Source organism: Rhincodon typus, chromosome 22, assembly GCF_021869965.1.
Source record: "Rhincodon typus isolate 14 chromosome 22, sRhiTyp1.1, whole genome shotgun sequence".
Lineage (NCBI taxonomy): Eukaryota > Metazoa > Chordata > Chondrichthyes > Orectolobiformes > Rhincodontidae > Rhincodon > Rhincodon typus.
In genome coordinates, this window is record NC_063353.1 from 6,161,557 (window position 1) to 6,175,248 (window position 13,692).

At 44.3% G+C, this 13,692-nt stretch overlaps 1 protein-coding gene across 3 annotated transcripts in view; it reads left to right on the forward strand.

The window, feature by feature from the left end:
* The window catches only part of sox5 (SRY-box transcription factor 5), a 384,119-nt gene extending 371,197 nt beyond the window's left edge, over positions 1 to 12,922 (forward strand). For all 3 annotated transcript variants that reach the window (XM_048610486.1, XM_048610485.1, XM_048610484.1), the window contains 2 exons: positions 5,522 to 5,738; positions 10,169 to 12,922. In XM_048610486.1, coding sequence (XP_048466443.1) covers positions 5,522 to 5,738; positions 10,169 to 10,475 — 524 coding nt within the window. In that variant the 3' untranslated portion in view covers positions 10,476 to 12,922. The remainder of the gene's footprint in view (positions 1 to 5,521; positions 5,739 to 10,168) is intronic.
* Positions 12,923 to 13,692: the final 770 nt, after the last annotated feature.

Sequence of the window (13,692 nt, forward strand, 5' to 3'; positions counted from 1 at the left end):
AGGGGTATGGGCTCAGATCTCCAGAAGGTCAGCAACTTGAAGCTTCCTGGAGAATTCCGTTGGGGGCGGCCAGGAGCGAACTCGGAGGAAGTCTGATGGGTGTCAGGCCGGAGCTGCAACAAGGAGGTGGGAGCAGCTGGCGCACAAATGCAATCAACAGTTTAATATGGCAGGCTGCTCTGTTCACAGTGCCCACAGCCAAGTTACACAGTGTGCTACAAGGATGGCACCCAGCAGCTGCAGAGAGCTGAACCAGTACAGCATTCAGAACCGCTCTGGTAACCTGTACACTCCATACAGAACCTGCTTGCTGTTGCCTTCAATTGTGTGCTAAAATCCCAGACCCTTGTGGGTTTATACATCTCTTGTTCGCTGGGTGCGATTAAAAGATAACCTGGGAGCAGGGTGCAATTAGAAGTCATTGCAATTAGTTTGTGTGTGGGAAGGGTGGGTGTAGAGCTCGTATTTAGAAGGAGGACTCTCCTCAATCTCTCCCCTCGCATCAGGTTAAACCAGCATCAGTCATCTCTCATCTCTCTCTCTCCCCACACCCTCTCTCTCTACCCTCATCTCTCTTTCTCCTCTCTGTCTCTCTCTCTCTCTCTGTCTCTCTCTCACAGGAACATGGGAATTAGGAGCAGGATAGGCATTTCAGCCCTTTGAACCCACTCCAACATTTGACATGACCATGGATGATCTTATCCTGGTCTCAACTCCACTCTCCTGCCTGCTCTCCATAGCCCTTTATCCTGCTTTTTATCAGAAACATATCTACTTCTTTCTTGAATCTGTTGATTGATTTTGCCCCTACTGCACTCTGGGGCAATGAGTTCCACAGGTTCACAACCCTCAGAGAGAAGTAGTTTCTCCTTCTCCCTCCCTTCACTCTATATCTCTGACCTTCTGTTCGAGACTGTCCCACAAGGGGGAACATCTGCTCAACATCCACCTTATTAATCCCCTTTAGCATTTTCTATACCTCAATCAGATCCCCCCCCCGTTGCCCCTTTTCTTCTGAACTCCAGAGAGTACAAGTCCAAACTATTCAAATGCTCCTTGCATGACACCGCTTTCATCCCTGGAATCAAAAACCTGGTGAACCTCCTTTGAACTGCCTCCAATGCCACCACATCCTTCCTCAAGTAAGGAAATCAAAACTGGGCACAATACTCCAGTTATGGTCTCACCAAAACCTTATATAATTGTAACAACAGTCCTTCTATCATTCCAGTGCCCCCACCTCTCTCTCTGTCTATGAGTGAGCAGCCCTATATCTGTAGGACTATGGCAGCTTTATCTTTTATTAAGAAGGACCACCTCTTGTGGTATTAGAAATGCAACCAATGCCAGGTTGGTTTCAAAATGTCGCTGGCACGCACTGTTAAATGCAGAGAGGGATGGTCAGTTCCTCAGTTTCGAGCCTCCTGTCTTCCTTTTACATTAGCGCAATACTGAAAAGTACCGTCTTCCTTTGCGAGTCACCCTGCCCTGGGCTTGCAAAATGCAGATGGTTCCTTCCAGATTGCTTTCCTATTGAGTTATGCCAGTCAAAATGTTGGATTGGACACGTTTCCTCTTCATCATTCCTTTTCGCTTCATTGCCACAACGTTTCCGAAAGCCATTTTCAAAAATTGCAGCCTTTTGCAAAAATGTCCAGAAGATAATCCAGGGGACATGGAACCACAAAAGCCACACATGTCCTTTTGCACCCCACCCATGCATGTCATGCTGGTTCCTAGCGTTTGCCCTTGAATATTTTGAACGCTACATGAAGTAAAAATCAGAGAATCATTTGCAATGGTAGAAGGAACTGCAGATGCTGGAGAAACTGAGATAACAAGGTGTAGAGCTGGATGAACACAGCAGGCCAAGCAGCATCAGAGAGATTTCTGAAGAAGGGTCTAGGCCCGAAACGTCAGCCTTCCTGCTGCTCTGATGCTGCTTGGCCTGCTGTGTTCATCCAGCTCTACACCTTGTTATCTCAATCATTTGCAATGGTTTCTTTCTTCTCCCGCACTGTTACCTCTGGTGTTCCCCCATGGATCCATCCTCGGCTCCATCCTATTTCTCACCTATGTGCTCCCCCTGGTGACATCATCTGAAAGCATGTGTCATGGGTAAGCTCACAGCACCCAGCTCTAACTCATCAGCAGTTGTCTCCAATCCTCCCCTATTGTGGAATTATTGTGCTGCTTATCCAATATTCTGTACTTGGTGAGCAGTAATTTCTGACAAATAACTACTAGCAAGATGGAAGTCATTGCTTTCAGTCCTCGTTCCAAACTCCACTCAGTAGCTACTGACTCCATTCCTGGAAACACTGAGATTAAATCCATCTGTTCACAACTGTGATGTCACATTTGGAGCAGAGATGAGTTTCTGACCGCATATTAACATGGACACTAGGATCGCCTATTTCTGTCTCAGCTCAAACTCTCAGCCAGTCTCCAGTTCTTCTAGACTTGGCTTGTCTCCCAGATTCTACCCTACGTAATCTTGAGGTCATCCAAAACTCTGCAGGCTTGTAAATTTTGTTTACCCATTACTACTAACATTGACTCCTGGTCGAGCAATGTTATCATTTTCAAATATTCACCCTTGTTTTCAAATTGCTCCATTACCTCACCTCTCCCAATCTCAGTAATCTCTTCTAGCCCCATGTGAAATAACTCCACAGAGGCCGGTATCCTGTCACCCTTTATTTACACGTGGAGAGCCCTTGACACTGATCCAGCTCCCTCAGAGCCAGCTCTCAGAGTGAACAGAACCCCTGACCCTCCTGTTTATACCTGTCAGCCAGGGCTCCCTGATTGGACCAGGTTAACAGCCCCAATCAGGGAACTCCTATTCTGTGAGGACCAGCTGGCTGACCTGGTTACAATCACTACACCATGACCCTCTGAGATGTCTGCACTGCTCTCATTCCTGGTCTGTTTTGAATTCCCAATCATAAATACTGCACCATTTGTGACAATAAGTTGCCAGGGCCTTAAGTTTCTTCAATTTGGTGAAAGATGCTCTTTGGTCAGTTCGAAACTTGTTGGTCTTCCAGTGCAAAGAGTAGTTGCAGACTGGCACATTCCAGAATCCAGGACTACGTGCTGAAGGACATTTTAAATCTCCAGGCTGCTGCACAGAGTTGCAATGGGGGAAAGACCACTGTCTAAGGCCTTTCAGCCATACTGTACCAAGGAGCTGCTGAATAGAGCACCCCTAGGTCAGATGCTTATCACTAAAGGCCAATAGTAAATAAGGTGGCTCAGTGGTTGGCACTGCTGCCTCACAGCACCAGGGATCCGGGTTTGATTCCACCCTCGGGTGACTGTCTGTGTGGAGTTTGCGCATTCTCCCCGTGTCTGCGTGGATTTCCTCCAGGTGCCCTAGTTTCCTCCCACAGTCCAAAGATGTGCAGGCTAGGTGGATTGGCCATGCTAAATTCCCCCATAGTGTCCAGAGATGTGTAGATTAGGTGGGTTATAGGGAGATGGTTCTGTGTGGGATACTCTGATGTTCGATGTGGACTATGTCCACACTGTAGGGAGTCTATATTTAGATATAGTCTATATCACATGGATTGCAATGGGATTGAGGCACCAAAGTGTGCCAATGGAGAAAAGTTATATAATATTGCAGTTTGAAATATACTTCCAGATTTTTAATGAATAAAGGATATTTTTGCAAAAAAAAGGTGCTCATTCGCACTCCACAAAAATGATCCTTATGGATCCGAAGCCAAGATCAATTTGTCACAGAAAATCTCACCCCTCTCCATCTTGAGGCCTTCTTCCAGCTTTGACCCACAGAGAGCTGCTGAATTACAAGTCTTCCTTGGTGGGATTTGATGGGCCATTTTGCCTTACTTCCTGTCAGCCCATTCACATTCACTAACAAAGTTTGTGTCATTCATTTTGTCAATTAGCTGGTAATTTGCACGATGGCAGTGTTTGATGGCACGGTGTACGGTCAATAGCAAGTGTGATTGTGACCAATAAATGACTTTGCAATTGTTGGTAGCAACCTGGTCTAATTAATGTGCATACTTACGACTGGAACAAGCACTGCAGACTGGACCATCACACCAGTCCCATTCTGCTGAGGTATTAATTCAGCTCCTTCACATGGTTGGGCTCAATCAGCACTGTACAAGAAAGACCCAATGTTTTCATATTCACGAAAGAAAGCAATAGATGCAGGCCACTACCCAAATGGCAGGTTTGGAAAGCAATCCTGGCTCTTCAGAAGGGTCAGTAAATAAAGAATGATGATGAGGAGGTTTCCTCTTAACAAGTGAAAACACATCAAGGACACCTATTTCTGGACTTCTCTGTGCCGTCCCACCCCCAATTCCCTGTCTGGTAAAATCTTGGAGGCGGTTGGGAGTCAATGTGTTGCCAGTGGAGACCTTCTGTGCTGCTGAGGTGATGCGTCACAATATGAAGATTAGGGAATAGGTGTGGGCCAGTCAAAGTCTTTGGCCTACTCCAGATATTCCAGCATAGAGATTTCACGAGCCCTTAAATGCATGCTGTGTGGTAATGCCAGTCCTGGTTTTGACTCAGGATGTGAATGTGGCACATTGTCATAGAGTCATACAGCATGGAAACAGACCCTTCGGTCCAACCACTCCATCCCGGCCATGTTCTCAAACGAAACTAGTCCCACCTGCTGCATTTGGCCTACATCCCTCCAAACACTCCTTACTCATGTACTTATCCAAATGCCTTTTAACCAGTGTAACTGTACCCGCATCCACCACTTCCTCAATCCACACACAAAGCACTCTCTGTGTAAAAAATTTGCCCCCATGTCCTTTTTGAAATCTTTCTCCACTCACATTAAAAAAAATGTGCCCCCTAGTTTTGGAGGCTGTTGGTGAACTGGATGACTGTTTAACAGAGGCTTGGGACCCACCCACATCCAAGAGTGGAGTCTCCCTCCCTCCTGATGAAATGATCTTGGGTCACAGGGACCTGAGTGAACCATTTCTGGAATTAAATGAGACAGTCCAGGTGGAGTATCGTGGTTCTAGGTTTGTCACTGCTATTGTCAGGTAGCTAAGTATGAGAGCAGGCCCACATACCGCATTAGATAAAGGTTTTGAGTACAGTCTAGTGAGACAACCTCCAACAACATGCTTTGGGATGATGGAAACCACATTGGTTTAAACTGTCATCCGAAAGAAAGCTTGTGGAACAATACAGAATGTCTTCAGCTGATGTTATAGGCTCAAGTCCTTCTGACTCAGAGGTGACTGGCTCAGTGCATTATGAGACCGTTATATTTGGATTAGAACTGTGTCATTATTACAGCCTCTGAACAATGTTGGCCTGTTCAGTTGGTATCCTGTAGATTGTTAGAAACTGGTTGGGTCTGGGGTGTGTTTCATAAGTCAGCTCAGGAAACGTTGAGACTTGTGGCTTGTGGAGTGCAGGTCTTTCGTTGTACTCATCTTCCCGACCACATAATGCCAAAGGTCGTTGTCTGTGACTCAGCCTTTCCGATTTCTTTGTGCTGCCACAGGCTCTCGTTGGAAGGCCATGACTAACCTGGAAAAACAGCCGTACTATGAGGAGCAAGCCAGGCTCAGCAAGCAGCACCTTGAGAGGTATCCAGATTACAAGTACAAGCCCCGGCCGAAACGTACCTGTGTGGTGGATGGCAAGAAGTTGAGGATCGGGGAATACAAAGCATTGATGCGCAACAGACGCCAAGAAATGCGGCAGTTTTTTACTGTCGGGTAAGAAAGGTCGCACTTGAATTTCCACTCACCGTTTCTGTTTTGTAGTAGGCCTCAAGCGTTGTTTCCTGAGCATCCGTGCAGAAAAGACGAGAATTCGAAGCAGCATTGGCTCTGAACCCTCGGTCAGAAACGTTAGAGTGGCTGTACAGCTTTTATAACCCTCGGTCAGGGCTCCAAAATGGCTGCCTCTGAGCTCGCAACCCCGAAAAGGTCAGCTCCTGTCCAACCCCTATTTGGATCCCAACACCCACCACCACTCCCCCGCCCCCCCCAACTGCCTCCACTTTTGGAATCCCACTTCTGGGCAGTTTGTTCAGGTCTTGCAAATGGAAGCGATGAGACGGTGCATCACTTAACCAGCTCTTAGAATAAATGTATGGTCCCACCAGGATTCCCCACTTGATTGTGCTGTTAACACCAAAGGCTGAGGGACAGGGAAAGAGTCACTAAACAGAACGCAAGTACATTTCAGAAGGAAATGTAAGAGCGAGTCTTACGGTTGTCCCTGTACACTCCCTCCTCCATTATTATCTCCCATTTCCTTTCCATACATTATTCACCAGGGTATCTTCAATCTCCTGCTCGAGTCCTAGCAAAAGCAAGTTGGTGGAAACCACTTCTTCCTGGGATTAGAGCAGACCTTCCCAAAGTGGGAGTCGGAACTCCAAGTGGGGAGGTGCAGGTTTGGGGGTGTGGGGCGGACGTTTCAGGTCATGAGTTTGGTGGGAGAATGGTGACAGCGGTAATTGTAACAATGATAGGGCTCCAGCTATCAGAGCCATCATCAGCCGCACCTCCCTCAGCTTTCACCCCAACGGCATGCAGAGCTTTTCAAATGGGGTCACACCATGAAAGGGTTTGGGAAGCACTGGATCAGATCATTACACTAGGAGATCACAGAAGAGATGGGGGCCAATCAGCCCCTCTAACAAGTTCTGCTGTACAATTAGATTAATGTTGATGATAGGCCCACCCACTATTCATGTGTTTGACGCCCACCAAAAATCCACCAATCACCATCTTGAAAGCTCCAATTGACCCCAGAGTCCACAGGCAGGAGAGAGATCTGGATTTTTCCAACCATTGGATATTTCCTGTTTTACTCCCCCATAATTAAGGGTCCAATTTTAAAATGACATCTCCCTTTTTTCTTGTTTATCCCCTACTGTAGGAAACAGCTTCTCTGAATACGGCCTCCCCCTTGTCATGTTACACACCCCAATTAAAAGATCCCTCAATTTGCTAAATTAAAGGAGTCCACAACGTGTTTTCCTCATAATTTCAACCCCGCTGTTTGCATGTTGAATCTGGCAGACCGAGAGAACATCTGTAGAAGTACTATCCTGTTGCGTTACCCTGGGATGATGACAAGCAGGACAGACCTGGGTTGAAACCTGGAATCTGTCCTTATTGCATCTCTCAACAACCACTCTGGGCAGTGACCTTCACACTGACACATTGGGAAAATTCTCTTCCCCTCTTTTTACATTGAAAACGCCAAAAATAGGGTACAACGTTGTCATAATTTACATTGTTTTCAACTACATTGTGGAAATAATTTTGTTGCTAGGGTGGTTGTTGCCAGGAGGAGGTATGACTGATGTGACTGAATTCCCCTCTGGTTTGTAGAACAGACACAAGTTCCCCAGGTCAATGGTTTAGTCATGGATAGGCATCGAAGGCTTATTGTTTCTATATTCTTTCACTGAAGGTGGGCATCGCTGGCAAAGCCGGCATTTGTTGCCCATCACCAATATCCTTGAAGTGATCAGCTTCCTAGGGTCATTCCAGATGGTAGTAAAGAGTTAACCATATTGTTATGGGTCTGGAGTCACATGTAGGCCAGACCGGAGAAGGATGGCAGATTTCCTTCCTTAAAGAACAACAGTGAACCAGATAGATTTTTACAACAAATCTTTGATAGTTTCAAACTATCTTTTAATAGTTCATCATGAGACTAACTTTCTGTTTCATATTTCTTAAATGAATTTAAATTCCACCAGGAATGGGAGCCTAGGCCTCTGCATTACTAGTTAAGTAACATTATTACGACACTTCCATCTCCCCAACTGTGATTCAGTGCAGGAAAGATGTTCTTAAATATTGCCAGAAACTTGCAATCTAGTTGGCGTCCAACATTATCATTTGATTTAATTGAATACTAACTACATCCAGATCAAGACTTCACATTTGGCATGAGGAGAACCATCTCCCAGTAGTGATGTGATCTTCCATGACTTCCCGTTAACAATGCAAGCTTTCTTATTTATATTTTCATGTTAACCCTTCACCCTATAAAAGCCCCCTGGCCTATTCCTGTTCGTGTTCTCTCTGCTTAAAAATTATGGAGAGAAAGGCCTTCATTCATTGCTCGTTCCTGGTTAGCGTCCGCATAAGTGGCAGTGGGTTATCTTCTGGAGCTGCTGCACTCCAGTGGAAGTGAAGGTATTCCCATCGTGTCATTAATTGGGGAGTTTGGGGATTTTGAGCCAGCACCATCCAGGAATGGCAACCCATAGCCAAGTGGAAATGGTGCGGGAGTTGGAGGGGAATGCGGGGAGCTGATTATGTTACCATGCACTTGCTGACCTTGTCTTTTGAGTTCATAGGAACCCATTCCTGTCAGAAGTAGCTTTGCTCCATGAAAGGCATGGGCTGTGACAGTTCTTGCAGTGACTCATAACAAGGACACTTCTGGCTGATAGAATGGCAGTGCTGCCAATATAGCACAATTAACTGGGGCCCATCTGCCTTTCCGGCTGTTTATTTGACAATGTTATACATCAGTGAAACACTGACCTTATATAATTTGTATACTGGAGATGTATACTTCAACATATTTGCCCACTGCTGGGACACGAACACTGATGGAGGGGATATATTAGTTTGCTTTATAAATCCTTGACTTTTGTCAGAATCTCTGCGAGGGAGAAGGGATGATTTGGGCCACTTTACTATTTAATTGGTGACAGCAACGAGGTCCCAAGTGGATTCTGACAGATTTTTTTCACCACCATATTGAGGTGCTCCAATTTTTCTGCCTTGACTATGAATCATGGTGTGTTGTTATGCTTTTGAGACTACTGTCTTAAAGGGCAGCGGGAACAGACTGATATGTAAATTTCAAAACAAAGTTGAGTATGTATTTGAAAAGGAGAAATTTGCAAGGCTTTGGGGAAAGACTAGGACTGAACAGATAGCTCTTTCAAGGAGCTAGCACACACGCAGTAGGCTGAATGGCCTTCCAATATGGTTTTATGTGAGCAGAGGTTCTGTAGCGCCACCACTGATGGGAGGATGCAATTACAGTGTGACAAATGCATATGAGAAGTTTCCGTTAGGTCATAGAGTCGTAGAGATGTACAGCACGGAAACAGACTCTTCGGTCCAACTCCTCCATGCTGACCAGATATCCTGAATTAATCTAGTCCCATTTGCCAGCATTTGGCCCATATCCCTCTGAACCCTTCCTATTCATGTACCCATCCTGATGCCTTTTAAATGTTGTAATTGTACCACTTTGTCTGGCAGCTTATTCCATACACACACCACTCTCTGTGCGAAAAAGTTGCCTGTTAGGTCCCTTTTACATCTTTCCCCTCTCACCTTAAACCTATGCCTTTTAGTTTTGGACTATCCTACCTTGGACAAAAAGATCTTAGCTATTCACTCTATCCATGCCCCTCATTATTTTATAAATATCTATAAGGCCACCCTTCAGCCTCCGATGCTCCAGAGAAAAACGTCCCAACCAATTCAGCCTCTTCCCGTAGCTCAAACCCTCCAATATCCTTGTAAATCTTCTCCGAACCCTTTCAAGTTTAAGAACATCATTCCTGTGGCAGAGAGACCAGAACTGAACACAGTATCCTAAAAGAGGCCTCACCATATCCTGTAAACTTCTATAAGGTCACCCCTCAGCCTCTGACGCTCCAGGGAAAATAGCCCCAGCTTATTCAACCTCTTCCTGTAGCTCAAACCCTCCAACCCGGGCAGCATCTTCATAAATCTTTTCTGAGCCCTTTCACGTTTAACAACATCTTTCCTATGCGGTAAAAACCAAAAGAACTGCAGATGCTGTAAATCAGGAACAAAAACAGAAGTTGCTGGAAAAGCTCAGCAGGTCTGGACGCATCTGTGAAGAAAAAAATCAGTTAACGTTTCAGGTATGGTGTTCTGAGGAAGGGCCACCAGACCTGAAACGTTAAGTCTGATTTTTTTCTTCACAGATGCTGCCAGGTGCTGAGCTTTTCCTATTAGGTATATGTACAGACAGCTGTACAATGGGAACTGTCAGCTTAAAAAATGTGACAAGGGATGGGAATGGAAAGTGAGGTCGGTTGGTCAGGAGGCAAATGTAGCTGTAGCTAAGCTCTCCACCAAAGATTCATGCCATTACTGACATCTAGTTGTCTATGTGTCAACAGGCAGCAAGGTCAGATCCCTATCACGACAGCTGGAGTGGTGTATCCCGGGGCTATCAGTATGGCTGGGATGCCATCCCCGCGGATCCCTTCAGAGCACTCAAGCATGTCGAGCAGCCCGGAGCCCAGTATGCCGGTGATCCAGAGCACTTATAGCCTCAAATCTGGGGACAGCCAAGTGAAGGACGAGCTGAAGATCAATGACATGAACGGAGGGATGTACGACGAGTACGAGGATGAAGAAGAGGATGACCCAGACGCAGACTACGGCAGTGACGACGAAAACCAGGTGGCAGTGCAAGCTGACTGATAGGAGGTCAGGAACTTCCACCGACGAGTCTGAATCCATCGGTCTGGTGCATCCTACCAGGGCCAAGCACATTTTGACTATCCAATACACTGACTGTTACTTAAAACTATTTAGTCTTAATAAACAGGATATAGTCAGAACTCTACTGGTTAGTAGACCTCGGCCTATGGTACGGGCGTGGGAAACAAAAATGATAAGCTATGGGTAAAACAATGCCAGTAAAATCAGCTGCTAACCCTGAGCACTGACGTCTTACCCTCCTGAGGTTTGTCTAGACTGTCATTCTTATAAGATTCTATAAATTCTCACTCAGGTACAAAGTGCCAACAAGTGGCTTGTGAATGTGTTTTGTTGTTATTTTTGTGCCACAATAAAAGGTGTTTTTTTTTTGTTCATGTTTTTGGATGGATCAAGGAAAAAAGAAACAAGTTTTCTGTTTGCTCTCGAGTCGCCTTTGTTTCAAAGGAGTCTATTTTCTTGAATATCAGCACACTGTTGCACCCTCATAAAGTACTTTTGTGTTTTTTTTTCGTTGTTTGTTGCACACCATTTTAAAATGCAACTCTTAGCAAGTGCCAAAATGTGTAATTGTTGGAATTAGTTCATGCGCTTTCCTACAGTCTTAAGCTAGGGATATTGTTGGGTCTTAGACAATCCCAGACACCTTTCCATACCAGCAGCTGTAGGAGATAGTAGGTGAAGTTCTCAGGTGAAAGGGGAAATAACTGAAGACGTGTGAAACTTTTTATTACCTAAATTGTGTGTGTGTGTGCGTGTGTGTGTGTGGGTGTGTGCGTGGGTGTTATGGTACTTTATAAGGTGTCGGAGACAGTGATAGCAAAGCAGCACGGGAGAATGAAATTCCAGGTCCTCAACATCCACTCCCGACACCCTCCGCAGCGAAGCCGCCGTTTCTCTTCCCTCCCTTCCCTCCCCCCGCCCTCGTTCTGCTGAGGTGGACGCTTCCGTCAGCTCTCACAAGTCTTTGCTGTCTGTGTTCGAAGCACTTAGAAAAAGAAAAAGAGGGGGGCGTTGGGGAGAACGAACAAGCATCCAAACTCAGAGGCGAGGCTTGTTTCTGTCATAGAGTTTGCCATTAGCCAGGAACGTGCCATTCTGGTGATGGCGCAGTTTGTGAAACAGACACCATACCTCCAATGGATTTTGGGTGTTAGAAACTTTCTTCCCCCTCACCTCAAACAATACAATTTTGGATAAATGGAAATAAAATGCTTTGTTGTTAATGGCGGACTAGCTGATCATATTACTGCATGTCAGTGTTTAATTTGTATTTTTTGACTGTATTTTTCAATTTTAACTGCCTCTCAATAGTGTACAATGATGGTCAGCTATCCCCCAGTTAGTAAGTTATGTATAATTTATTTCTTCAGTTCTATCTAATTGATTGGCAATGCAGCATTCTGTAGCTGTAGATATTTAAGCCTGGTAATTTAGATATAAAGTTTTTTCTTTTTTTTGTTCTTTAAGTCCTAGTGATGTCATGTTATGATGTTTAATCAACAGGCGTGAAAATAATTGGACTTTTTCTTGGGACAGAAATGAGACCGTTCACATGCTCTCATTTCGTATTTAATTGTCATGGTCACTTAGAGCTGATTCGCTAAAGCACTCTGTAATGGAAAAGAAAAAAAATTGCCGATTTAAAAAAAACAAGTGTTTTATATCACTTTATGTAAAATGTGAAACCAGTTTTTGTTTTTTTTTTCTCTCAACTGTGTGAACAAACTTCTGACTTATGTGAGGTTTGAGTCTCACATTGGCTGGGCCTTTTCCACCATTTCTTTTTTGGCGCTCTGTTTATTTATATGACTCTAGACTACAAGAGTACTTTGTTTTAGCTCCAGTAAGGTTTCACCATGATTTTGTGGCTGTGAGCCGTTTGTGATCTATATGCCAACAATGGAAACTGTGTCGGAGTTTTGGTTTGTTTTTCGCTATTTCTGATTTTATCCTTTTTCTGTGTTTTTTTTTGTTCCTGTTCGGATCTCTCATTTTGCATTCTACAATTCCCAATCTCAGACTACTCAGTTCTACTGATGCTGTACTGTTTTTTAAAAAGAAATGTATTTATTGGCCATCACTGGCTCTAAAAATTATTAGACACAGATTGTGTTCAGGAAGACAATCAAATTGAGTGGAGCTTAAAACAAAGTAAACTGAATCTACCATCTCACTTGAAATTTAAAGAAAGATATGTAAATATAACATAGAATTATAGATTTATATTTTGTTCATAACACATAGTGTAATATAAGTTGTATATTTTCATGTTTTTTTGTTTATGTTATCATCCATGCCACAATAAAAGCAGGAGTACTTCTACTCTGGAAAAAAACAGACATGTGTTAGCAGCATCTGTTTCTGTCTTCCCCCTCCCCATAGCCTTTAGCGGTTCCAGACACTAATAAAAAGAACTTTGTGGTCCATAAGCTTTCTAAGTTTTCTTTGTTCTGCGTGGCCTGTTTATTTCAGTGTACCTTTAAATATTTTGCACGGGGTGTGTGGTATCTTAAAGGGAACTGCACAGTACCTTTGTGGCCTCACATGTTGGCAGTTTAGAGAAGAACTGACTGTGCCATATCTTTGGGGTGTGTGTCGGCATTTGCAAAGCTTCTTTACCTGATAAAAGTAGCCCAATACCCAAAAAGTTGAAATGAAACACATTCCATTTCCTATGCCACGTTTCTCAAGTGAAGTCACGAAGGATTTTGTTTTTTAGGAAACAGCTGGAAGTTTATGCAGCACTTTCCAGTAACCTCAGGATGTCCCCACAGTGTCTCCCAGCTGATGCAGTGAATTTGAAGTGAAAGGCACAGGCCAGCTGGTGTATAGCAAGATCCCACAAAACAAAATGAATTATATAAATTGACCGGATCATATATCTCGATGGTGTTGATTGAGGGATTGGCCAGGACACTGGGGGAAGCACCTCTTTTCTTCCTTGAAGTAATGGCATGGGTTTCTTTTTAAAAGAATAAATATCCACATTTGAAGGCTAATGTAGAAATTAAGGCAGAAATCGATGTCAACAGTGTACTGTCAACAGCTCTGTAAATTTAACCAGTCCTGACAAAAAATCCAGGGTGAAGTTGGTTTAGATGCAAAGTAAGGTGTAGAACAGTACAGCACAGGAACGGGCCCTTTAGTTCTGAATTACATGCTCTGCATACCTTAGTATTACTGTTTATACACCTTA